This window comes from Harpia harpyja, chromosome 4 (genome assembly GCF_026419915.1).
Source record: "Harpia harpyja isolate bHarHar1 chromosome 4, bHarHar1 primary haplotype, whole genome shotgun sequence".
Classification (NCBI taxonomy): Eukaryota; Metazoa; Chordata; class Aves; order Accipitriformes; family Accipitridae; genus Harpia; species Harpia harpyja.
In genome coordinates, this window is record NC_068943.1 from 84805866 (window position 1) to 84831678 (window position 25813).

Consider the following 25813-nt stretch of genomic DNA (forward strand, 5'->3'; position numbering starts at 1 on the left):
TACACAAAGTTTTAATTTTATTTTTCTCTGGTTGGAGACTCATCTTGTAACATGCATGCATTTCAAAACAGTAACAGTGTCTCAAACTGCTCCTAGCAAACAGACAAGCACAGAGGACTTAAAATTCCTATTTAAAAAACAGCAGTGAAAAAACCTATAATGCTTTTTTTTTTTTTAGTTTTAGATTAAACTTAATTTATTCACATTTTGTCAGTTGCACTGATTAGCCCTGCCCACCCATGTGACCTGCGTGTAATACACTCACTTGACCCAACTCAATCCAGCTGCACTTAGCATTGTGCAGCTCAACAAAGACCAGCACAATTTCTGAGTGGTGAAGACTGAAACCACTAAAAATGATGGATGACCAGCAGTTGGTTCCCCGAGCTTTGCCATCGCTATTACACAAGATAGATACTCATTTCAAAGAGCAAGGAAAATCAGTAGTGGCTAATACGGATACTGGAGAATGGCTCTGCAGAAGTAGGGGAAGTTGACAGGCAAACCTGCAATGGGGCATTAAGACACAGATGAGGAGAGGATACCTGTTTTGTTTTTGGAGCTATTGTAAGGACGATCTGTCTCAGATTGGTTATGCAGTGTTGCAAACCAAGTTTAGGACACACACACTGACTTCTGAAAGGTTTGTACCACCTTGAGGTTAAACACTTTGACCTCTGTGCAGCTTGAAGGGAGGCATCTATAAAGACTGCATAGTAGTCACAGGACTGGGAGGCATCCGTCCGTCAAGGCTAAGACACAACCCCTACCAAACACGACCCATAACTACAATACAACCTTGTTTTGTGCCTTTCTTGGGCTAAGAGGCGAGTCCCCAGCTGATGTCCCCACTGAAGGAACCTGTGGCAGCGCTCTGGAGGGGAAAGCAGGAGTTTCCTCCCAGAAAAGGAAATAAGACTCAAGTGTTTTTGTGTTCTTGCTGATGACGATAATCCAATTCAAACCTAGGATTCTCGGATGTGGGAGTACAGCCTCATTTATGCAAGAAATCTGGAGTCACCTACTACCCTAGAAGTTCTCCCTGTGATGAATGTCATGATCATGGCTTTTATAATTAAAAACACGTCAATCAGAGGCGTGTACAAGACCAGAGGGAAGGATCCCACTGCTCCTTGCTGTGAGAAGTGAACTCCTGCTGACATTCTTCTTACATACAGCAAATACCAGGCCTCCTTCCTAGCGCTGACACCAAAGCTGACACAAAGGGTGGGTGCTGTGTGGTACCTCCAGAACATGTGGTTCCTATTAAAGAGTGACCCAACATGTTCTCGAGTGGTTTTTATTGCACTATTGGAGCAGAGCAGCACCCAAACTGTGACTCCACAACTCTTGCTTTCCTTCTCCCACTCTTATTTACACTGTAGGAGCTATCTCAACGAGGAAGATAAGTTCTAGGTTCAAAGCAGTTTTTAGTTCTTAAATTTTGACAGATCAGGCCCATGTTCAGAAAGAGAGAGACCCTCAGTACAGGCAGGACTACAGATCCTGCAGCTTGCTTCTCACACAAACTCACCCTGCCTTCGGGCACTGGAGAGAGACACTGCACACTAAGTTTTTCTTTCTTTTTGAAACTCCAGTTGACCCAAGAATTGCACTGCAATTTCTTGAAAAATCCTGCACTCTGACCAGGATCCGAGTGATCTGCCTACCTATTGCAACTCTTTCAGCCGAGGGTGGTTTTCAGTCAAATGCACTTCAGTGTAAAGTGTTCCGCAGGGTACATGCTACAGACAGAAATATCTACATTCAGCAAACTAGAACTAAATTCACACCAGAAACAGACAACAAACTAGCACAAGCAGTTGTAAAACCAGAATGGAAAGGGCTGGGTTTTCCTTTTAAATACTTGAGTTAAAAAAGTGACCTAAAACAAGATTAAAAAAAACCAAAACAAAACAACAAAAACAAAAGAAAAAGTCCCTTTTAAAAACAAATCAAATATTTGCAGCTTCACTTCTTATTCTGGTAATAAAAATACTGTCTAGAAACAAAAATTAGCATTTTTAACATAATGCTACCTCTCAAAATGTAAACAATATACAAAATGCTTATGTTAAACAAAGTTACATACCTGGGTAATACATCATTAAGTGAGAAAATTGCATTTAATTACTTTAATACACACGGTATGGCAACTTGACAGAAGTGGCAGAATTGGGGAAGTGCTAAAGTGAATAGAGTTTATGGGGCTTTTCATATCACTTGAGCCAGAGACAGCCAATTTAATTCCAGCAGGAGTTTGTTTAGAGTGGAATAAGAAAATACAGTTAACTGCTCTTAAGCCCTTAGCATCATGACTTCTGTAAAGATTGCTGCAGGAACTAACTGCATTTTAATTTCATTCCTGTTTATGAAATTCAGTGAATGAGACTGTTGCTCCTAGCTATGCAAGCTTCATTCTTCTACTTTCTTTGGGTTGTTTGTTTTGTAGTGTCTCAGTGCAGGATGTCTGCAGTTCACTAATTTCCTTCTCTCCTCCTCCCCCCTTTTTCTCTTATTTTTTGAATACATGATTTAAAGATAAACAGTTTAAAAGGTACAAGCTAGTTTCCCAAAACGAGAACGGCAAACTTACCAGGCCAAAGTTGCAGATTCAATGCAGATTTTTAAAACTGTCAAGAATAAAAAGTGATTGGTATTTAATTTCTAATTGATAGTAAACTTAAGTGCTTATTGTTTAAGAGAAAAGCAACCAACATAATGCCCACAAAACTAAGCTGATGATACCCTATAAGTCCTCCCTTTTTTAAAGTATTCTCATAGCTGCATTTGTTTTGTGGCTTTTCCAGCTACACACCTTAAGACATGAGACTCTTCAGCCTCCCAGACAATGGTGTGTTAGCCCCCACATCACACAGAATAGGGACTGGACTACAGTGGCAGAAGAAATTTGTCCCATGTCAAAGGGAATGACCCATGAATGAATAAAAAGATTCATATCCCATTATGACCCCTAATATTAGTTTTTGATTTCTTAAAGACTCTATTTACAGTGCACTCTTATGGGCTGAAACTTTAGCCCCCTTTTGTCCCCTTCAAAGTTGAGACCTGTTGGATTCACATCACAAATGTGGGTATGAACATAAAAAAACCCAAGCCCACATTCAGAATCCAGACCAGAGCTAGCGTTAGTCTAGGGAAATTACCAGGATGTGATGAGCACCAGTTATCTCTCAAAAGGACCAAATTCCACACAGCAAACTGTAGCACGCGTTACAGCACAGGACAGACATTCGAAACAGCTTATTCCCGAAACAAAGGCATATGTGAAAACAGTTTCAAGGCAGATAAGCAACATGTTTCAACTGCAAGAGGTTTGTTCAAAACTCTAAATCCTGCTTAAAAAGAAAAAGAAAATTAAAAAAAGAACCAAAAGATCTGTAACTGTTGTGCAGCAGAGCTAACAAAACTCAAAGCAACTCTGACAAGCTTGGCTGTGAAAAATATTACAAGCATTCTGGAGACAAAACAGGACGTTATTCAGTCACGCAAATCAGTTCCAATTCCTTAGGGGGGGAAAATAATCTGGCGCAAGTGTTCAAACATTTCCACTCCTTGACTGTTGCTCTAGAGAGGGGTATGGAGCAGAGAAGAGTAAAAACAATCACAGCTCAAGTCCTGAGTCCTCTTGAGCAGTGGAACTTGCTCCACAGTCACAGCTCCCAGCACTCCCCACTGGTAGCGAGTCCAATTCCTTTGTGTGCAAGTCACATTGCCATTTAAAAAATAAACCAACTAACCAAAGAACCTCTGTCAGGAAACAAATTCAAGTACCTGTTGCAGATCGGGCAAGTAAGGAAGACTGAACATTAGCTAGATTAACACTGGCAGAACTGCGATGTGAAGCTGTCATCTAAAAGACACGGCAATTCCTGACTTGAGGTGTGACAGGGAAACGTTCCAGATAGTCAAATACTATCCCATATCTACAGGTACAAAATGCCTTTTTTTTTTTTTTTTCCCCCATGAAATCTTCATAGCTGGCCAATTTAAAGCACAATGGGTCCAAGCACATTATTATCTGAGGTTGTTCAATGCCTCTACTACTTCTCACACTGATTTGTTTTTTAGGTTCTAGGAGTTACACCTTTTTAAGCGATCATCTTTGGTAGATGTTCATTTCCCTCGTCTTTCTTGTAAATCAAGTGCAGTTACAAAATAAGGTTTTGTTACTTAAATTAACCAAAAAATATAAAGTGTCCCAGTCTGAATTTACCTAAAGTTCAGCGACTCCTCCTTATCAGAGTAATATTTTCCATCCTTGAAATGGTGAGCTATTTTCCTTCCAATTCCTATCAAGAGGGAAATAAAAGGGCTTGTATTGTCTTTCTGGTAAAGACAGTCCAATAAAAAAAAAAAAAAGTAGTAGTTTGTGGAATCAGGCACTGCTTCACTCTCACTGAACGTGATCTAGAGCGACCCCTTTTATACAGTGCCACATATCATATCCCTATGGGATTCTCTTGATCAGAGAGGAGAAAATGTCATTAGAAAGAGCAGTGCTGAAACAATGCACTTTTCTTGTTTTAAAAAGCCCTCAAATCTATGTCTGGGCACTTCTGTAACATAAAAACCCACTTTTCCACCTGGGTCAAGTGGACTGTTGGAGGGTGCACCTAGAATTAGTTTTCTTCGGAAGTCACACAGTGCCACACACTCACTCTTGCACGCACACACACACACACACACGCACGCACACACACATGCACACCCCACATGCTGCTACAGTGTCTGTTTTAGTGTCACAGGCTGCATTCTCTGTTTGGAAGTAGCCCCTCTTCATTTCTCGCTGAAGGCTGAAGACGACTATGTCAGGATATTGGAGATAAATTCATTGAAGCGTTTAGAGTACTGCTCTGGGTTCACGGTGGAAATCTCTGCCCCAGCCTGCAAGGCAGAGAGGAGAGACAAGTCACAACACCCTCCTCGAAGGGCAGACCCTGCAGCACTGCAAAGGGTGGAGGAGGGAGGACAGCAGTGAGCAATCATGTCAGCACAGCCTGTCTCTGCCTGGAAAGACCCATAACAACTTGCAAGTTCCAGGAAAAAACAACATCCTGAGAGGTCTAGAGAGATCCCCAGGAAAACTGATTCTAGCTCCAGCTGGACCTTCTGCAGACCACTAAGTCAAAGCATTGGATTTGTTCCCTCATGGTTTAGAGGAGATTTGGAAGGAGCATGAAGAACTCCATGTCCTGCTAACCTGGGCTTTTTTCAAGCCCTTTTGGGAAGTTCAGAATTGCTGCCAGGGAACAGGACTGGCCCCAGGAAGGGCGCAGGGGAGTATGTCTTCCTGCAGCCAGTCCATTCCTGCTCTGTGAGGCTGTTGGTGCCACACCAGGGAAATCAAGCACCTCCCAAACTGGGACATAAATGCAAGTCATCTCCAACCACCTAGAGGTAAAGCCTTTCCCAGACAGTCTGAGGAGACAGTAAGTGAGGGAAGAGCTGTCCTTGGGCATGGGATCACTGGAGAATTTCCATACTGGTAGAAAAATCAGTGTCAGGAGACATCACACATATGCACGCAGGCATGCAGGCAAAGCAGAAGCCCCAAAGCCCATCCTCCCTGCAGGCAGCAGGCTGCTTACCCCATGTTTCACTGTTTTGGCAGCATGTGCAGCTTTCTTCTTTGCATCATATGGCGTAAGAATGTCTATAATGGCCATGAAGTACACTTCCTTCTTGGGGGCACCTAGCAAGGCAAGAGAGTCGCTAGCACACCCTGAGCTGTGAGCAAAGCCCAGCTGCACCCCCCTCCTTCAGAAATAATGGCAGATCTGTTTTGGTGCAACTAGCAGAGAAAGCAAGGCAGCTGGAGGCTGCAGAAGAGCAGAGAATGACTGGAAACAGCACACCAGAGGCCCACACACTCTCTGAACATGCCACTACTCTCCAAGCATCACTTCTATCCATTCCAATTCATACCATCCACAACAAGGGACTGCACAGCAAAGGAGAGACACTTGGCAGGGTCTCTCTCTCTCTCTCTCTGTGGACAGTCCTCCCACTCCATTTAGCCCAGCCAGACCACAGGATACCTCCTCTGCCCTCCAGGCCTTCATCAATATTCCAAGATACTCACTTTCGTGGCTTTTCATGGCGTAGACATCGACAGAAGGATCGAACTCTCCAGGCCCAAAGAAGCGAGGGTAGTTGAGGAGATTGCCAGGGCTGTCAGGGGGTGTGCCATAGGAGGAAATGGGGTTGCCTCCTAGACCATCGTTCTCACACTCCTCATCCTCTGCCCGATCCTCCACTTCCATCTCTTCCTGCTCTGCTCGGTCAACATCGTGGATCCCAACAAGCAAGCTGTAATCCATAATCTTCAGCTGAGCTAAAAACTGGGAGAAAGACATGAGTGAGAATAACAGCATCCACGTGGGATCAGAAATCCTCAGTCCTACTCTGCCAGTATCTTCCCAAGAAAGGGCTGTAGTGAGAGCTAAACCCTTATTAGACTCCAGAGAATCTACACATGAGAGCATATGCCCACTGCCATCAGCATAACACTGACTGTATTTACTTGACTGATCCAGGAATGACTTGCTTTTCAGTCACTGCTGCACCCATTGAGCCAGAGACCACAGTGAGGATCCAGTTATGGGAGACAGAGTAAAAACTGTCCCCCGGGAAACTCTACCTCCACATCCCGCTTCAGTTTTTCAAGGAAGTTCTTTTTACTCTCTTCTCCAACATGCAGCTTCTGACCCTCATTCAAGAAGTCGTTGTCCTTGAATGTTGGTAGATCCTTGGCCTGCAACAAAAAGCCTGTGTCAAATTCTCAAAACCCCTGCTTCTTGGGGGAAGGCTGGTACACCGATCCATTAGTGGTATTTTGATTGCACAGAGACTCTGATCGAATGTGGGGTTGCATCAGGACCCTTTGCCTGTTTATAAGGTGAAGTGGCTCATCCTGTCCACTAAGTATGAAAATGGCATCAGGCAGAGCACAATATTTGTCAATGAATCCGTGCGCTGAGCTGTACCAATTTCCTGAGGGGGAAATTGAAGGGAGACACAGAGAGCAACTCAACTTTAAAGACTGCCAGAAAGATGTGCTGCAGGCTGAAAGCTTGACAGCTAGGCTCCAACTAGAGATGGTCCAACCAACTCCCAGAATAGAAATGCATTTTGTTGGCTTCTGACTGGGGAGGAAGGGGTGACGGCTTGAAAAAAAATGCTCCTCTCCCTAAAGGCTTGAGGAAAAAATTAAAACCACTGCTTTTTGAGCAATCTGCTTGCAGCAGGCCCTGAGGATTTCTCATGGATATGGAAGAACATACAACCCCTTTGTGCAGCTGGGAATGAAGTTACTTTGTTCTTACAATGACATATGAGCATGTGGTGGCTTTATATAGATCTAATATGAATGGTCCGAGACAAACTGCATAAGCAGAAAAAGCTAGAGAGTAAGGAGCCAGCAAGCCAGGGACACTTAGGCACGATGAAGCTGTGCCTCGATGGCAGAGCATTCCGTGTAAATGGGAGTTCCTTGGCTCATGCCAGAGATCTAATGTTAGGGCAGGCTGGAGTAGACTTACTCTGTGGTCCCAAACCTGAAAATCCCATGTGCACGTGCAAAACATGTAGTACTATGAGTTACTGCTGTGATTTAAACAGGACCTTTCATGGCAGCATCACAGCCAAAGTTTTGCAGGGGCAGGATTCTTAGTCATAAGTTTCCCTAATGGCACCAGAAACCAAAAACTTACAAACATGCTGAGTTATGCCAAGAATCTGAGAGGAGCTGGTCTGGTTTATAAAAGCATCTGTTGCAAAAGCTAACTGCTGACCTGACTTAGTTTGGTACACAGGGAGCACTATGAAGAAATCCTTCCATAAAGACACCATTGCACTAATATGGGTTTTGATACTTGTGGGATTGTCCCCCAAGAAGTTCCCCCCATTGCTGGTAGTGTCAACATAACAGAGCAGGGCAGGGCACCACCAAATCTGCACCATCTCTTCCTGAGCAGTTACTAGGCACAGCCTGAAAGGTGGGACAGAAACAGGTTATCACTCAGGGCCCATTTAATACCCCCTGCTCAATACCCCTTTGGAAAAGGGAAGTCAGCTGGATCCCACCTGCTTCCAACCACCAGGAGGAAGGAAAGGCTGGCCAGGAACAGTCCATACCTTCTCTTTATCGCTTGCTTCCCTGGATACCGTTGAGCCCTGATAAAAGAATAAAGAAAAGAGCATTGCTGCACTATATGTCATATTCCCAAAGAATTCATTGACACCATTTAATTCCTCCATGCAGAAAAATAATGAAAGTATTTTTAAAATCAGTGCTCAACACCTTTTTCATGTCTGAGCTAGACTTACAGATCTCCCTGGTGTAGTGTAGTCCACTTGGGATAGGGGAATGGAACAACATTTGAGCCTCAAGTGAAGCTCCATTCAGAGCCCCCAAAACCTGATCCCCTGAACAAAAACCAAAGCCCAGGACCTTGTCAAGTAGGCGTTACAAAGACCAACTCCCACCCTCCTGGAAAAGGAGCTCTCATGACTGCCCTCCAAACCCTCACCTTCAGGTCATATTTCCGGTGCACAGTCAGCCTGTGACTAAATACGTTTCTGGTAACCACCATGTACGTTTCCACTCCGTCCACGGTGAGCCGGTACATGCCAAGGAACTGGGGCAGGAGGGTGTTCCCATGACACTCCACTATGAACTGGAGGAAAGCAGTGAAGGGAAGGGCAGAGAAAGACGGTACTGTCACACAAAACCGATCTCTGACAGAACACAAGCTCAGCAAGAAGATGATACTAAAGCCTCCAGTTCCAGCCATCTGACACCGAAGTGAAAGGAAAGGAGGCTTGCAAATGGCTCCTAGTGTCTCAAGAAAAGCAAGTTAGGGCATTGTAAGAACCTTCCAGCCCTGAGCTGAGACAGAGCATCTCACTGTGTGTGCATGTCCAGCCTGCTGTAACAGACTAGGTGTGCATGTCCGTCACTCAGTCTCAGCGGGGCGAGTCTGTTGTTGGCACTGGCTAACTTCAATTCCTGTGGTTATGTGAGTGTATCTGAAAGTAAAGAGCAGATGGACTGGCAGATAATGTGGATCAGGGTAGAACATTTCCAGCTGTCCCACTTTGCCCCCGCCTTCCCTGCTGCACGTAACTGTCTCCTCCCTGGTCCCTCTGGAAAGTCTAATTCAAAGGACTGAATTAGGAGCATGTTTACAGATCTCAGGTACCAGCAATCCATAATTCATTGATGTAAGGAACAGGGTGAGCTGTGAGCAGAGCTCAGCACTGTGAAGAAACAGGCAGCTGTGCCATAATTGGCTCTCAGATGCTAAGGAACACTGTTTTCTTCTGCAAAAGCTATTTGCAAGCTTTGCCAGGTTGCACACTGGGAATCCAAGCTCCATTTCCCCAGAAAATCACAAGATGCTCCCCAAGGTGTTTGCCACCTCCCCTCCCAGGGTTCCAGACTCACCGTACCTGATGGTACTTCTTTAAGATGTTGTGCATCTCTGCTACATCCTCGCTTGACACTGCCTTAATGACAAACCTCCTGTCATAGGTGGTGAGGAACCGGGCCCCACATCGTCCCTGGCTGTCGCTGTTCACTGGGGCGCTTCGTGTCACTGAGTTCTAAGAGAACCAGAACAAAAAAGTGGGGAGGAGAGGCAGAAGCTGCCACCTCCCTGGAGAGGAAAGAAGAGCAGCCTTGGAAAGCAGATGAGGCATGGGTGACCAGGGCCAGCTCCACAACCTGGCTCTGGAACAACAGACATTCCAGGGACTTTGTGCTCCACCTTCATAACTGTGACAGTGTCCTGGCCGAGCTTCAGAGCACACTTGCAAACACACTCCAGTCGTGACTGTTAATAAGCAAGCATCCTTGAGTGTTCAGCACTGCTGAGGTTAACCCAATTGTTCAGAAGTCTGGACATGGAGTTTAGAGCTTTCATCTGGGCCTTCTATTTGTTGATGTGTTTTACTCCAACACCTGGTATGCATTTTTGAAGATGTTTTTTACTAAGGGGTTTTTTAAAGTGGCAGTAAACACAGGCTAAGATTTCTTAGTATTTCTTCCTGGAAATTTAAGAACAGTCCAAGGTTTAAGGAAAAACAGAAAAAAATGAATGAAATGGCCTGTCATCTTTTCCATCAAAAAGCAGCCTAAACTGGCCAAAGTCTCATTGCTTGGGAATTCTTTACAGGTCATCCTGAAACCGAAAGCCACCCTCAGCCTCTGCTATTCTTACAATTGGATGAAGACGACTGTGAGTATAAATAGCTTGGTTGTTCTTCCGACAACCAGCAGCATCTGTCTTTATATCCCTGTCTCCACCCTTAGCAACGAAACATTGCAGCTTCTTTTCATACTTGCAGCAGAATTGGAAAATCCCATGCAAGCTGCAGATGAAGTATCTACCATGTTCCCTGAGCCACAACATGAGCTCTTTGTTCTGATGCCTCTCCCCAGGTAGGGGGACTTGCTGTGAGCCTCATCCCACTGTTAGAGCCACCCGAATGGAAACCTAGAAGCCAGTTCTTCACACCTTCCAGACTAAGCAAAGCAGGTCACCCGTCTCCCATTTGTTTCCTCCATCACTTCTCAGCAACTACCTTCCAACTCCACCAGCCCCATCACCAGTGTTTGTTCAGAAGCCATTTTGTCAACCAACAGTGTAGACTCACTAGCATTTCCTTGCCACTGGTGCAAGCAGATGGGGAGAGTTGAGAGTTGTGCTCTGAAACACAGTGGTACTGACACCTGGATAGTGGTCTTTAGCTCAAGATCGATGTGTCTTTCAGGATCTCAGAGCTGGACAATGCATTTCATGATGTATTTTTTTAGCTGCTAGTTACACTGTTCGTTCCTTCCCTCAGCTCTCTGAAGAGCAGACAGCAGAGGGAGCCTGCTCTTCTGCAGACGCAGACACGCAAGCAAGGAGAGCCTGCTGCGAAAGAGGGATTTACCATGTCACGCTGCAAGTGAGCCGAGAGGTTTCCTTTCAGAATGAAGCATTTAAAGCTTTTAAAACTTTAATGAAGCAGAGGAAAAACTCTACTCCTGCCAATGGCTTTAGAAACCATCAGGAAAATAAAGGCAAACAAAATAACCCCTTGCTTCTTGCTGACATTTGCAAATCAGTCTGTGCTACACAGTTTAATCACCCCTCACCTCAAAACCACAGAGCTTTTCTTCTAGAGGAGATGGGAAGCAGAAATGTGACCACATATGGACATTACCAAATTCACAGCCCTTAGGTTTACTTCATTCCCTTCCTGTCACTCCCACCTCTTCCACAGTTCGGGTGTTATATTTAGCGTTCTGGCTCGATTCCCACTCAAGCCATCACATTTTACCCACCTGAATTCAGCTAATGAGTGTTTTCTGCTTTCTGTTCTAGCTGGACACTATTAAAGAGCCAAACTGCTCTACCCCAGAGATGGGAGAAGTAATCCTTCAGAGCAACAGGTAAAATGTAAATGATAAACCAGGTATTGAGAACCAACAAGATTGTAGGTGCTTCTATGTCAGTTACTTCACATGGTTCTCATAATTTCTTAAAAGAAACTGAGAAAAAAAAAATTAAAATATACTATAGTGGATGGACTGGGAGAAAAAATAATTAGGAGCTAATGACTTCACTGCATGCAAGTATGTTGAAGTGTATGGAGGAAGCCAGCACACAAATTCATACCCTGGTACAGCCAGCCCCAGGGGCAGGGTGTTGCTGGCCAAGCAGTCTCCTCAAGAGCCATACACAACCTGGCATGAACTACTGTCAACAGACCAGGAGGCAATGGTACTGCTTCTCCTGGCAAAATGCCATTGCTGCCTAAAGAACAGGCCTGACGGTAAGAGGGAAAAAATAAAATTAATAATCTAACAGGCATGTGCTCAAGAAAAGCATGAACTGAGCAGCCATGTCCTGAAAATAAGAGATCTTCCGTCACAAGCAGGAGAGATCTGTGTGTGCAACTCATGGCTCACAGGTAATTACAAGGCATTGAGCACACACAGGCACAATGAACACCACCTGCCTCCTAACGCTGGGCTCAGCTCTATCTCCGTCAGCAGATGGGCAGTCACCCAGACCAGAGCTGCGACAGGCAGCCACGAGGCAGCAACCAGCATTTACAATTCCTCCTGGGGATGGCTGGCCCCTTGCAGAAGGAAAGCAAAGACGACTGTCAGTTCTGCTCGAAAAACGTGTCTCACTTTGAGCAAACACCTTCAGAGTATCCAGCATGCCTGAGAACAGGCAGCAGAGTAGGATGGGCCCTGGCAGCCAGGAGAGAGGCAACTGAGACAGTTACGCAAAGAAGCAAAAAGCCCCAAACACCAATCCCGGTATCCTCAGAGGTCACCCCTTCTCACAGAGGGACCAGCGTGCTCCCCACTTGGTCAGGGAACAAGGGTCAGAGCATGGGATGCAGGTGCTACACATCTGTTCCTTTCCCCATACCACATGAGACCAGAAACTGGATCAAGTAGACCCAGTGTCTCACCAGTGCAACAAGCCATGCAGTTGGAGTAAGAAAACAGATCTCTTCATTATATTAACTTTGAAACAGGGTGAGATCAGGCAATAATCTAGATATAGTCAGGGAGAATTTTGACACGCTTGGGGAGGGCATATACACAGACGTATGCAGACATGGGCACACACACACACATACTACCAGAAGGAAGCAGTTTGGTGGGATTAGCAGGAACAGCTCTGCTCCCATCTCCTCTTCCCACAACATGGGCAGCAGGGAGCATGGCTGGGTTTGCACATAAAGCAAAGAAGAGAGAGAGCAAGAAGCTTGCACCACTCACCCAATCCTCCAGCCCTAACGTGCCTCTCTGGGCTGGCAGATTCCAGTGAGTATTTTAGTTGAAGCCCTCGACCAGTCAGTGCTGGCGCATTGCCAGCCTTTATCAACTGCAGTGGAGTGCCAAAGATACTGAGTTTAATTACCTAACACTCAGCCTGCTAAAGGCCACACAGCTATCAAAGCCACCCTCTTTTTCTGCACTGGCTCTTCCCTCATTTAAGAGGTCTCTAAGCAGCCTGCTACTACACATCTTCTGCATGCGTAAGACTAAGAGCTGTGTGTGGAAGGGTGGCCCTGCTGTAGCAGCAAGAGTTGCGACATCTCTCTTTCACTGGATTTAAGCCCAACGGTATTAATACAAGAAAATGTCTCTCCCCTCCAAGGGAAGTCTGAACCTCTGGCCTTGGGGGACACATCCCAAAGCAGCAGCCACCTTTGTAAACCCAATTCAACAGCACCAATGTTTGGCACGCACACTTAGTTAAAGCAGCACCCGAATCTGTAAAAACATGACAGACTCATTTTCCTTGCAGATGTTCTGCACTAGATCATTGTTATCCTCCAGCTCCTGCCTGTCTGCAACCATCTGCTGCCTCTTATTTTATGCCTAGACTGTAAGCTCTCTGGAGCAGGAACCATCTTTTCATTCTGCAATTGCCCAGTGCTTGGCACAGCAAGATCTACTCCATTGCTGTGGGCCCCTAGCGTTACGGTAAAACCATTCAAACCATGATTATAAACCCATAAAAACTGACCACACAAGAATGTTGATATCATAGTTTCTCTGCCAGCTTGGTTATTCTGTTCTAGGGAAAGGTGTTAGGAGAGCAGGGAGAGAAGAGACGGTACCTGGTAGTCTTGATCGTCAATCCCAAATCTTTCTCGGAGGTTTCGGAACACCAGTGGACAATACTCCTTAAATTTAAAGCGACTTGGCAAGTTTTCCCTAGGCAAAGCAGAAAAGATATTCTTGTGCAATGTCCAGCTTGTGAAATCAAACTCAATTCTTCTCCCACTTCACTGCTAACCTCCCAGGATATCCAAGCCCCCTCCTACCTACAAGGGCCCTATTCTGCAAGTATTTACCCTCATTAAGGTAGCTTATTTCTTTGGATGCCTACAAAAGTAATCTATTCACAGAAATGCTTGCAGGATCCAGCTTTTGACTAACAGGCTCTTTGGATGAGGACGTCTGTCTTACAGAACAATCTCCCCTGTCACAAGCACAGATCTGACAGAATTATTTCTCTCTTTCCTCCTTTGTTGCTTTGTTCCGTTCAGTAACACAGCTGCCCCCTGCAACACACTGTTACTGTTTAAGATGAAAAGCTGGAGGAAAGGGGGGTGGCTCTGATTTCAGATCAGATCAGATCACTCGTGCGTCAAAAGAAAGGTCAACACATGACAAACCATCTCTCCAGAACGCAAAAGAGAGGGGGTGAATCAGCTCCAGTCTGGCATGTTCCAGACCAGTCCCAACCGTTACAGAGCAAGCTTTGCTGCTAGGCCTTGCCAGCCAGGAATGGTCCCTGCCCAAAGCACAGTACAGCGGACAACAGACAATGCTCCCTGTCGCTGAGGGATGCTGCATCTACTCCCTACCAGAGCTCTTACTCTGCCCAGCAGGAAGAAGCAGAGGATGGTCCTGCTTGGACACAGTGGGAGATTTTGTCAGCTCATTCTCAATGAGAATCCTTTGCACCAATACGTGGGAAACTAAAATCTATGTAGGAGAAGAGGGAAGAGCAGATACTGCAAATTGTAGGTGCCAGAGAAGACAAACTTTTGAATCACACTCCCACTCTCAAAAGCTGATCCCTGTGAAACTTAGTGAAAATGAAGCATTAATCAGGGAGTACTGCAGACCTGCACACGCACAGAGCCAGGGCACAGAACACACCTCTGAGCACCAGTCACAACCATGGTTTTAAAGGGGCTTCCAAAAATTGATCTTTTGGGGAAAGGAGAAGGGGGTAACTCCATAGAAACCCCATGGGCCAGGCGTACAACGCAGCTTCACAGGTGTCTCCTGTGAACAGTCTCAAAGAGACAAGGAACCTATCAGGTCACAGAGCGTAAACTCCTGCCCTCTCCTCCATGGTCTTGGGATTTGGGTTCTGCTGGTCAGGACAGGACACCCAGACAGGGCACAGCAGGAGTCAAGAGACAGTCTTGCATCAGTTTTGTGCATAACCAAGATGTGCAGCAAACTCCAGCCCTAGGGCTTTGGACAAGTTACACTTTGTGAACTCTAAAATATTGTCTTCTACCCAGTCCAGTGAATATCTATGGGTAGCTAGCTTTGTAGCAGTGCCACTTCTGAGCCTGGCCTTACCAGACTTCTCATCACTCAAAGGATATAAACTAAACCACAAGACAGAATCTCAGTGACAGACTGACCCCCCACCATGTCCTGTTGAGTGGTCTGGGCAGGGCACGGACTGGGGCATGTGTCCAGCCATGCCAGACCTCTTGGCATTACAACAGGGAACAAACCAAAAGGCCTTCACCATGCCAGTTTCCCCCATAGCAAAGACCTCTAATTGCAAACAAGTTGGGAAGCACCTACTTACTTGTTGAATAGATGATTGTCCACCTTAATCTTACTGTAGGCTTTAAAGTCATCAGGCATTAACATGACAGGGACAGGAACATTGCTGAGTTCGTTGATCTAAAAGAGAAAGGAAACAGACTCAAAACCCAAGTTCCACTGCCCTGCAGTTACTGTCAATGGACTTACAGGGATGCCAAATACCCCAGAAGCTGTTTCTGAAGCAATATAACCCATTAGACTTTCAGAGCAACTTGCTGTGCTGAAGCAACCTGGAGAACACTGTGGTTACAAGCCACAGAAGCATCTCATTCAATCATGTGGTGAGTACTCCCGAGCCAGCCTTGGCTCTTTCATCTCTTCACCTTCCATTGATCATCCAAGATACAGCTTAGAATTGAGACAAACCTACAGACCAAGAAATAGCAGATTATATGTTTTAAATAAATCACCTTTGCCTTTATTTAGGAAATGTTGCATCAGCCAATTCCTTAACTAGTTCTCACTGTTACAAATCACAGATGACCATAGTCTTCAACGTGGCCAGCCAGAACAGACTCTGGGTAGTTTTGGTGCAGCACAGCACAGGTCTCCTGTGGATGCTGTTTTTATGCTTGCTGTCTCTTGTTGCTCTTATCCCACCTTCTCTAAAGGGATGAGTCACTCCACTAGATTGTTTTGCTCCTTAGTCATGTGTGGCAGCCACAGGAATACAGGGAAGCAGAAGAATGAACGTTCAGCTACTATTGTACAGACAGGCTTACAGCACCCAGCAGCGAAAGCATCAATAGTGGGGAAAACAAACCACAAACCAAAATCCACCTCTGGACTATATCTGGCTACCCTGCTCCAGACAAGCCCATGCACTGACAAGGCTGTGCCAGCATTCAAGAGCAGGTCAAGAGGCAGCACGTTTCTGAGCTGCCTTTTCTGAGGACAGCCCCAGTGTCAGTCATTCACACGGACTTCACAGGAATCACACAAGTCCCATCTAATTGAACTGCTATTAACATGCTGGATTTAGGAAGCAATTTCACTACAACTCCATTCCCATAATTACTGTGCCAAGCAGGTAATGCTGGAGAGAAGCAGACAACACTGGCAACAGCAGGGTTTGGCTAGGAGTCAGGCCTGGGGTCTGTTTCCAACACCAAAATCTTAGGCAGGTCAAGTGACTTCCAGCACGCTTGGAAGGCATGCAGCATTTCCCTGCTGACTGGGAATGGGGTCCAAGCCGTCAGCCTAAGGAAAGGGACTCCAGCTCTGAGATTCCCCACTCCTTGCATGCCATAGGACACACAATACTGTCCAAATAGCTGCTGCCACATCTCCTCCAAGGAGGAGGAGAGGAAAGGAGGCGAGAGGGAGCTGTTCTGCAGTGGGATCTGTGGCACAGTTCAACTCTGCAAGGACCATGGAGATTCCAGCTCTGGAGATGTGCAGTGAGCTGTCTAATTATATGAGCAAGCCTTTGATGAGGTATGTATTTTTCACATCCTTTCTCCATCATTACCAGGGAAAAAACAGACCAGATTTAACAAACGTCAGACTGGAAGAAAGACACATACACACTGCAAAGAGAAAAGATGACTATTTTCAGAGACAGTCATCCCACACAACAGATAAGCCGAAAGTAAACTGGCCACCACTCCGTTAAGAGCAGAGATGGTTCTCTCTAAAGCCCTGCCCTGTATTTACTTTATAGCAGCACTGAGTAGCATTAAGCACTCCCATAAAGTGCTTTGGGATGTACAGAGAATGCTGCACAGATGAATGAATAAATAATGTCATACACCTCCCATCATTTGTAATCACAATGGAGCAGGGAGGCCAATACCCCCCAGCTTAAGCTAACGGCTCAATCCTGCACTGAGCTGCTCCTTGAGTCACAGCTAGAAGAGAGGAAAGGCAAGAGGACTGCAGGTGAGGAAGTGATCTCCCAGGTCCTGGGGTCCAGCTCCCAGCTTCTGTCGGGAGCTGTATCAGAGAGCCCCATGCAGTGATTTCCCCTCAGGGTGAAGGGGGGAAGAGAACACAGCTAATTCTGTATCAAGAAAGAGGCGCTGCCTCCAGCCACTAATTACTGCTGTCTAACAGGAGGGGAAGCCCGACAGCACAGCTCCTTAGACACGCCTGTTCTCAGCCCTCTTCTCGGCGGTGGGGAAGGCACAAACAAGCTATTATCAGCTTGTTCCAGAGTGGAGGAAGGGTGCTGACGGCTGAGAGGGAACAGCGATTTGGAGATTGTCTCCTCCCTGCCAGAAATTCAGACACAAATGTTAGCAAAGTGAGATGTCAAGATGTCTCTGGATGTCCTCGTTTCTGCCAAAGCAGAAACCTCAAAGCAAATGTTGTACCTGTTGCAAGTCTCCTGACTGGCAGAAATGGTGCGCCAGGATACCTCGTCTCATTTAAAAGCTGCCCCCACTCTTCCCAAGATATAACGGCCTGACAACAGCCAAAAAAATCCCCCCTGCAGAAGCCTTTCCCCTCTTCCAGCTGTGTACAGAAGAGCTTTCTGGATGCTTTGGGATTCCGGCTCTGGAGATGGGGAGAAGGAAGGGATTTGTGCTGGGAACTAGAATTGCTGCCGAAGAGCTGAACTGGCCTTTTCTAGTCCCAGAACGGACAGCCTGCCCTCCACTGCACAAGGCAGCTCTTGGTCAGATGGCTCCTGAGCCTTTGTTCATGCCACCAGTCTAAAAAGCAAACATGGGTTTGGTTAGGGGCTTTTTTTTTTGTTTGTTTGGTTGTTTTGATTGTTTAAGCAAGAGGCATGTGCACTGTCTGCTCCGACAGTAACTCCCCTGCTTGACAGTTTCCTCAGGAGAGGAATGAAAAGACCCCACACTACCATGGAAGAGGGATATCCCAAATTCTCCCTCCTCATAGTATGATCCTCAGCATCCAGTGCCCCTTCCTAAGGGTTATCAGGCCAGGTCCCGCAGCATGGTGCCAAGTGAAACACTAGAAGACCTTGCCCAAACAAAAGCAGCGGACAGCACTGCTCTATAGGGATCCTCTCCTGTGCTTATCATGGTGGAATCTGAGCAGCCTCCGAGAGCGACGTGACTAACGCCTGGCACATGTTTGCTCTCTCGCCTTCTCCCCAGGAGAGGCGTGTAGCAGGAGATTATATATAGCAGAGTGTGTGTCTCTGTGTATTTATGCTACAGAAGGCAAGGTCACAGCAAGGCGCATAGCAATGAGGTGCCCAGCAACTCCTGGCTCCTGGGGAGCCCGTTCCCACAGGTCTGACCCTCCTGTCTCCCACAAAGAGATGTTACCCAGCTGTAGAAAGTTTGCCTGTACCAGCACCTTTGGAATCTCTGGGGCTGGTGCTTGCCACAAGATGGACAGCAAGATCTCGGACTTGGTTTTTTGTTCTGGAAGAGGCAGCTGCAGAGAACAGAGGTGCAGCAGCAGACAGCACCGCAGTCCCTCACCGCAGGGGTCACAGGCTATTTTGAGAAGCACCGCAACTGCAAAGAGCAGGTCCGTGCTGTACAGCATTCTGTGCCTGGGGTATTTCCACACCTCCACTACAAAGGCATTAGAGGTCCCCAAAGTGGAAAAAGTTAAGAATGGCTAATACAGAGCACAAGCTCTTCAGACCAAGGATCTGCCTCCAGACCCAGCATGATGCTGGTTTTCTGTAAGGCATCCAGCTTTTTAGACCTAATCTGCCTTTGAATCCTCTTGAAAATAAGCCCCTGTTTTCACACAGTCCTCTTATGCCAGGAGTTTTCTATTCCCCCACTGGGTAGAAAGCACAGACAACCTGACAGGGAGCAGTCCAGGCTGAAAACATCATTAAGTGCATTTTACCACTGCCACCTGCATTTTGCAGAAACACATAAGACACTGGTCCTGCCTTTCCCCAGGTCAGAGACAGCACAAATGGCACGTGCCCATCAGCCTCACAAAAGGCTCAGACAAGCACCAGACTTGGAAGCTCTCAGTGGAGCTCAGAGGATTTAAAACCAAGACACATTTCAGACAAACCAACTGACATCTTCACAAGGCAACAGCAGGGGCACTAAGAAAGAGATGCTTCACATTTCTCTGCTGGTTTCACCATATTCTAAGAACAAAGGAGCAATTTCCCAAGCAAGGTGAACAGCACGGTGTTTCTGAAGGTCGCCCCAGCGAGGAGAGGCAAGGCAGCACATTGCCCGGCATGTCAAAACAGTGCGATCCCAGCCAGAGCCGTAGAGGGAAAGGCAGCCAGATGCCACTGAAGGAGGGACCAGGGCTTGGGGCAACAGTAGTAGGTGATGGAGAGAAGACCCTCATCTCTCCAAAGCTGCAACTGCCACCCTCCTTCCTCTTCCATTTGCCCAGCAGCCAGAGGAACAGCAAGCTCAGCTCCGCTGTTTCTCCAGCTCCCCAGCCAGCAGCTCCCCTTCCCCCCCACAGGAGTGGCCGGGCCCTTCATCCTCAGTCAGCAGAATTCATTTTTGCCTACACTGCTGAGAAGCCTACAACCACCCCGGCCTTACAGGGCTGGAAAAATACCACCTCCCCTCTGTCCGTTAACCTTTTATTTCCTGGTTACTTGAATTCTTGAGCAACACCAGTCAGTACGATTCTGGGTTTATCTGTAGTTGATAATTTGTCTTCCTCACCAAAGCCAATTCCTTTTTCAATAAAAGACACATCAATATTCTGTGTCATTCAGGGACAGCTGTTAGAACGAATGGGCCAGGCATAATTTTGTTTCAAAACCTGACTGTAGCCTCAAAGTGGCAATTACCATTAGTAAATTGATGGGAAAATGCAATTTGTTTACTAACAAGATCCAGATGATGGAGTGTGTCTCTACTCTCTAGGATTCTTTACAACAAGAATTTGCTCAGGAAAATAAAAATACTTTGTTCCTCTCAAAGCCTTTCAGTCAGGCATCTCAAAGTACTTTGCGAGCATTAGTTAAACTTTATAATACTCTAGGAAAGTAGGTAAAAGACACATAGCAAAATCACTTTAGCCTGGAGACAAACCCACATCTGCAGCAAAACTTTGCTGCTGCTTAACACAGTACAGCAACTGGGCAACCATTTGAGAAAAAAAATACTGTTTTCCATGAATTAGAGCATGATTAATCAGCATCCAAGCTAATAAAACCCCCATGCAATGCTATGGAAGCATGAATCTTGTAGTCAATTTCTATCAGCATTCTGGGGACACCAGCATGCTTTAAGAAGAAAAAAAAAAAAAAAAGCATCCCCTAGTGACAGTGAACCCACCTCTTCCCAAAGAAAGTACTTTGAAGCCTGCTGGAAAGGACTCCTGCGTCCTGACGTAGCTGCAGCACAACACCGCGTCACAGGCAGAGGAATCAGTCAGTGCTACCCTGCTGCCCCACCAACACAGACCAGCCTGTCACCCACCATATCAGCACAGCCTCAGGACCACTGGAAAGCATCTGTCCTCCCAGTTCACTTGCAGGTAGGCAGAGTTACCACTTCCCTTGGTTCAGACAAGAGCTGAGGAATGGAAAGGTTAAACGACCTACCCATGGCCACACGAGTCAGCAGTAGAGCAGGCAACTGAGCCCCATTTTCCTTGCTGAACTACCCAGGAAAACCTTTTCTCTCCATGCCCCAAGAAGAAAAAGTGCTCCTGGAATCTCTATTTTAACAGGAGGTCCCAAGATAAGCAGGTTCAGAGCCACCAGCCTCGATCATTAACACGTGCTATCAACACCATCACCATATGCTGCACTCTCCAGAGGTCAATTAGAGCCACAGCAGACAGCAAGTGTTGGAAAGGACAAATACATGCTGTTTACCCCGTGCCAGTACCAATTTATAGGACTTCAACATTTGATATGTGGCAGATGCTGCTCTGGCTAGAATTAACATGGCAACACCAAAAACAACACTGCAGAGAAGGGAGAAGCGTGCTGCAAATCCCAATTTTGCTATTTCACTTGAATACTAAATAGCTGTGTTTTGTACTGGCTGGCACCACTCCTTAAGGTCCTAGGAGATCGGCTGGTGCTTCAGCCAGTAATCGGAGCTTCGGGAGCACAGGAGGCTGCCTCGGGCAAGACCCACACAGCCAACAGAAGAGATCTACCCATTTCCACAAAAATGGGATTTGTTTATGCCTACCCCCTGCCCCTGCCAACATCCACAGAGCCCTAGGGATCGTTTCCAGTTGATGAACTGACGCCTAGAGAAGCATCACTGCGGCCCATACAAACCCGACTGTTCATTGAACAAACAGATACAAGAGTTACCTCTCCAACAACCCCTGAACTCACTGGGATCCCACTGCCTTGTATAATCAGCACCTTACAATCGTTTCTATGGTTTCCAGAGCATCACACAACACCGCCGTGTTCATCTTGCTGTTCAGTGCGAGATGGCTTCCCCCTTCCAGAACCATCACAACTTTCCCTCCGCTGCTGGTGAGCTCCCATGCACACACGTCCATGGAGAACGTGCGTGGAGCAACACGCACGTAACCAACGCTGAGGAGCTGCATCTCCTCTTCCAATGCCATGACAACAGCAGTCACAAGCAAAGCTTCCCCAGGAACCATCTCTACATTTGCTGAATTTTACAGCGCCTTACAGAAAACTCAGAAATCAAGGGTGAGCCTCTGTGACTCCACTTTCTTCTCCTATCTGCACAAGTTCTCCCCTCCACAGTTTTCTAGTTCAAAATTTAGCTGTCGGACTAATACCACCCACGTTTGGCCCTGCTTACACCAGCCACAGCCCCACCCTGATCCTGATTCACTTGGTTTCAACACTGGCTGGGGACCACCAGGACAGCCAAGACCCAGCTCGCTATTTAAACAGATATGCTCAGAACTGGTGTTCCAGAAACCAGTTCCTGTTCTTGGTGTGCTAACATCATTGCTCCTGATCCTCTCCAGACCCATCACTGCCTGTATTCACACCAGCTGCTAACAAGCTTGTTTAAACACAAGGCAGGGCCGAACTGTTGCCAGACTCGGTTAACGGACCCAAGGGAATTTCTTCAGTCAACAGAAATGGTGGATTGCATAAAATGGTTGTTTGTTTGATTTGTCCATGAAAAAGTTCATCTCAAATGCAAGTATTTTTGACAGAATCTTCCTGGCACAGCCTCCTGGTTTGTGCTGATAGCAGTTTTCTTCCCCTCCTACTGCAGGGCTCCACAAATACAGCCAAGAGATTCACCCCTCCTTCTAAAACTGTGGTCCAGAAGCCAAACATTAAACCCCCCCCCCAAAATTTCTAACAAAGTCCAAAGGTACTCCTGGAAATATTCCTCAACTGTCCAGACCCATCTGCTGGAAGCACATAAGCGATTACACTTCCCATATAACCAGGGCACCAACATCATCTCCCAAATGCAGACCAGGATGAGCAGCTGCTCGTGTGTTGAGCAAACAAAGCCACCTCAGCTCGCAGCCTGCTCTGCAGCATGGCCACACCAGCCACCAACTCTCTTAGGCACTCACGAGGCTCACCCAAACGCAGACTGAGATCAGTGGCAGAGAGGTGGAGGAAAATGAACTAGCAAGAATTTGTTGGGAAATCCTGGATGCCTGTCTGAGGGTGAGGAGGTCACAGCTGAAATTTTCTAACCCCCTTCCCAGCCCCGCAGGATACTGCCCTCCTTTCTAGCAGCAATTTCTTCATAATATGCATCTGATATAATCTCATTACTAGCTTAGTGTTCATGCAGAACTGTCAGCCTGCTTGCCTTCCTCCCTTTGCCTAAATTATTTCACAGCCAAGTGCTCCAAAAGTTACATTGTCCTGATCCAGTGCCTAAAAAAGTTGCCAGATTCCTAGTACCCAGCTACAAAAAAAAAAAAAAAAAAAAGCTAATTGCCACCAAACAACAAGCTAATTGCCACCAAACAACAACTGTCCCTAAGAGGCCACAAATGAAACTCAGAAGAATCCCACCAATTTCCATTTCTTCAGGGCTCCTAATAGCACCACTGATCAAAGCCCGATTAAATTCATTATCCTGTTTCCTGGGCAAGACTCTGAGCAGCAAGCACTTGGAACATCCTTTGACTCAGAAAGACAGCACTGTGTTGAACTACATTTGGAAGCTTTCACTCCATTGTCAGGCAAGCTAGAAATACAATTCTGATTTTTTCTTTGGTGTGTTATTTGTTTCTGCAAAAACTAAGCCTAAATCCCTTTCACTCTCTAGGAAACATCCACTAATCTACTGGAGAAATAGGTGTCTCTGAGCCCTAAAAGCATATTAATTTAGGAAGGGATCAGGTTTCTGAATTATTTGACCACCTGAATATTCTCCTAGAACAGCATCCACTACCCACATCCAAGAGAGAGCAGCAGTAAATCAATCCTCCTTTCTAGCACGAGATTTGTGCCTGCCATCACAGACGAGGGAGAATTTTCCAGAGAAAAACATAAAGATGGTCTTAGGAACCTCCAAAGGAGATTGCTCAGCTCTTTAATCTATCACAGACATTTCCAAGGAACCCTCCCTCCTAAGACCTGTACCAACCACTACCCAGAGAAACTGAGGCTGAGTCCAGGGGACATATGTGGCCTGAGTTCTGGTAGCTGAAGCCTAAAGTCAGAGGGAGACAAGGTTGGACAGATGGGGCCAAGAGACTCTCTTGTATTTTGGGATGGAGATGAGACACACATGTAATTATCCTCATACAGCCAACTGAGGAACAGGATTGTCACTGTGCACATGCGAGTCCCCTCACCGTAACGGGGCCATAGGGACTGCCCTGAGAAAGAAAGCCAGGGGTTGTGACAGGGGACAGTGCTCTGGGTGTCAAATGAGTGTCCTCAGGACCGCCAGTGCCAGAGAGGGGATATGCCAGGACAACAGCACCCTACACAAAGGGACACAAACCAAAACAGCATCGCCCCCCCTTCCCAGTCCCGGGAAAAAAAAAAAGAGCGTTGGGGAAGAGGTGTTGGAAAAGGTGTCGGGGAAGAGGACACAGGCAGACGGGTGGGTATGAGGGGGCAGGCACGCTCTGGCAAAGAGACCTGTCTAGCATTAGAGAAGCCTAATGCCAGCCCAGGCAGGAGGACGGCATGTCTGGGAGGGAAACCCTGACCCGGTGTTGAGGGGGGGGGACCCAAACTGTCCGGAGATGGGGATGCTGTGGGGAAGGAGCCCCAACCCCAGGAGGAAGGCACCACCAGGGACAGAGGCGGGAAGGAGCAGACCCCACGGAGACCCTCCACACAGGGTGGGCATCCACCAGGCCAAGAGAATGAGCCTGACCCAGGGGTGCCCTAAGAGTGGGAATCCAGGGAAAAGACCCGGATTAGGGATCGGATGCCAGGGGGACGGAAGGCTGCGATTTAGGGGGAAAGTGGGTGTGGGGGACAGAGCCCGATCCGGGGGAGGGGGCTGTGAGGGCCCCGGTCAGAGTGGGGCGGGAAAAGGCCCTGTCTGAGGGAGAGAGGGGGAAGGGCCCGATCCGGGGAGGGGGGCGAGGGCGTTCGCTGAGGGAAAAGACCCCGACCGAGGGGGACGAGGGCCCCGTCCCGAGGGGCTGGGGAGGGCCCGGACCCGGGGGAGGATGGCCGCGGCTGAGGGGGCGGGAAGGGCCCCGCTGCGGGCCGCGCTCACCGTGTGGTTGGCCCCCCACATGAGGACGCTGAGCAGCGGCTCCGAGGCCCGGAACAGCTTCACCTTCTGGCATACGAAGTGTTTCTTCTTGGTCTTGGTTTTGCTGGCGCTGAGGGCCGAACCCAACGCCGCCCCGACGCCCCCCGCCGACGAACCCCCCGCGCAGTTCGAGGCCATGGCGGACCCGGACCGGCGGCGGCACCGGGAGCCGGACCGAACCCCCCCCCCCCCTCCCCCGGGCTCCCCCCTACCAGCGCCTCCGCATGGTTCCGCCCGGCCCGGCACACGCCCCCCCTTTCCCAATGGTACCGCCCTCCCCTGTCAGCCCCTGTCCGTTGGTCCGGGCCGGCCCGTTAGCTTCCCCCCTCGCCGCTGCCGCAGTGGTTCCGTCCCCGCCTCCCCCTGCCCCCCCCCCTCCCGCCCCCGCGGTGGTTCGCTCCACCGCTGAGGAGGAGCCGCCACGGCCGGCCGAGCCCGCTCCGGCCCCGCTCTGAGGAGGCGCCAAGATGGCGGAGGGCTGAGGAGGTGGGGAGCGGGAGGTACCATGTCCTCGGCGAGGAGGGGGAGCCGCGGATGCTAAGGAGTGGGAGCGCGGCGCCGGCCGCTGGCTCGCTCCGACTCAAGCTGCGGCAGGAACGGGAAAGAACCGCTGTGCGGTTTGGGCTGAGAGAGGGAACGACGGAAAGGGTTGGACGGAAGAAGAGGGAGAGGGGAAAGAAGGCGTCGTTCCCTCCTCCTCTTCCCCGAGATGGTCTCGCCCAGTTGCCGTGATGTACCCGCCCCCACCACGCCCCGCTCTGAACGGGCCAATAAGCAGCGAGGCGCCTGGAATTATGAATGGGCTGCTAGACACGTCACTAGC

The 25813-nt window shown here is 47.8% G+C and overlaps 1 protein-coding gene across 16 annotated transcripts in view; it reads right to left on the reverse strand.

The window, feature by feature from the left end:
* Positions 1–25813, reverse strand: part of PIP4K2B (phosphatidylinositol-5-phosphate 4-kinase type 2 beta) — a 26850-nt gene continuing 1037 nt past the window's right edge. The window contains exons 1-12 of one of the 16 annotated variants that reach the window (XR_008234849.1): positions 24952–25168; positions 15390–15487; positions 13666–13762; positions 9478–9630; positions 8556–8702; positions 8161–8199; positions 6665–6778; positions 6107–6365; positions 5613–5716; positions 4733–4908; positions 4238–4313; positions 1–3356 (exon numbers count right to left, since the gene is read on the reverse strand). Coding sequence is in view for 3 of the 16 variants with exons in the window: in XM_052785362.1 (XP_052641322.1) it covers positions 4828–4908; positions 5613–5716; positions 6107–6365; positions 6665–6778; positions 8161–8199; positions 8556–8702; positions 9478–9630; positions 13666–13762; positions 15390–15487; positions 24952–25128 (1269 nt within the window). In the remaining 13 variants the exon portion in view is untranslated. Of the gene's footprint in view, positions 4909–5612; positions 5717–6106; positions 6366–6664; positions 6779–8160; positions 8200–8555; positions 8703–9477; positions 9631–13665; positions 13763–15389; positions 15488–24951; positions 25169–25813 lie in introns of those variants that run through there. The other 15 variants (XR_008234858.1, XR_008234857.1, XR_008234856.1 and 12 more) reach the window with 15 other exon arrangements.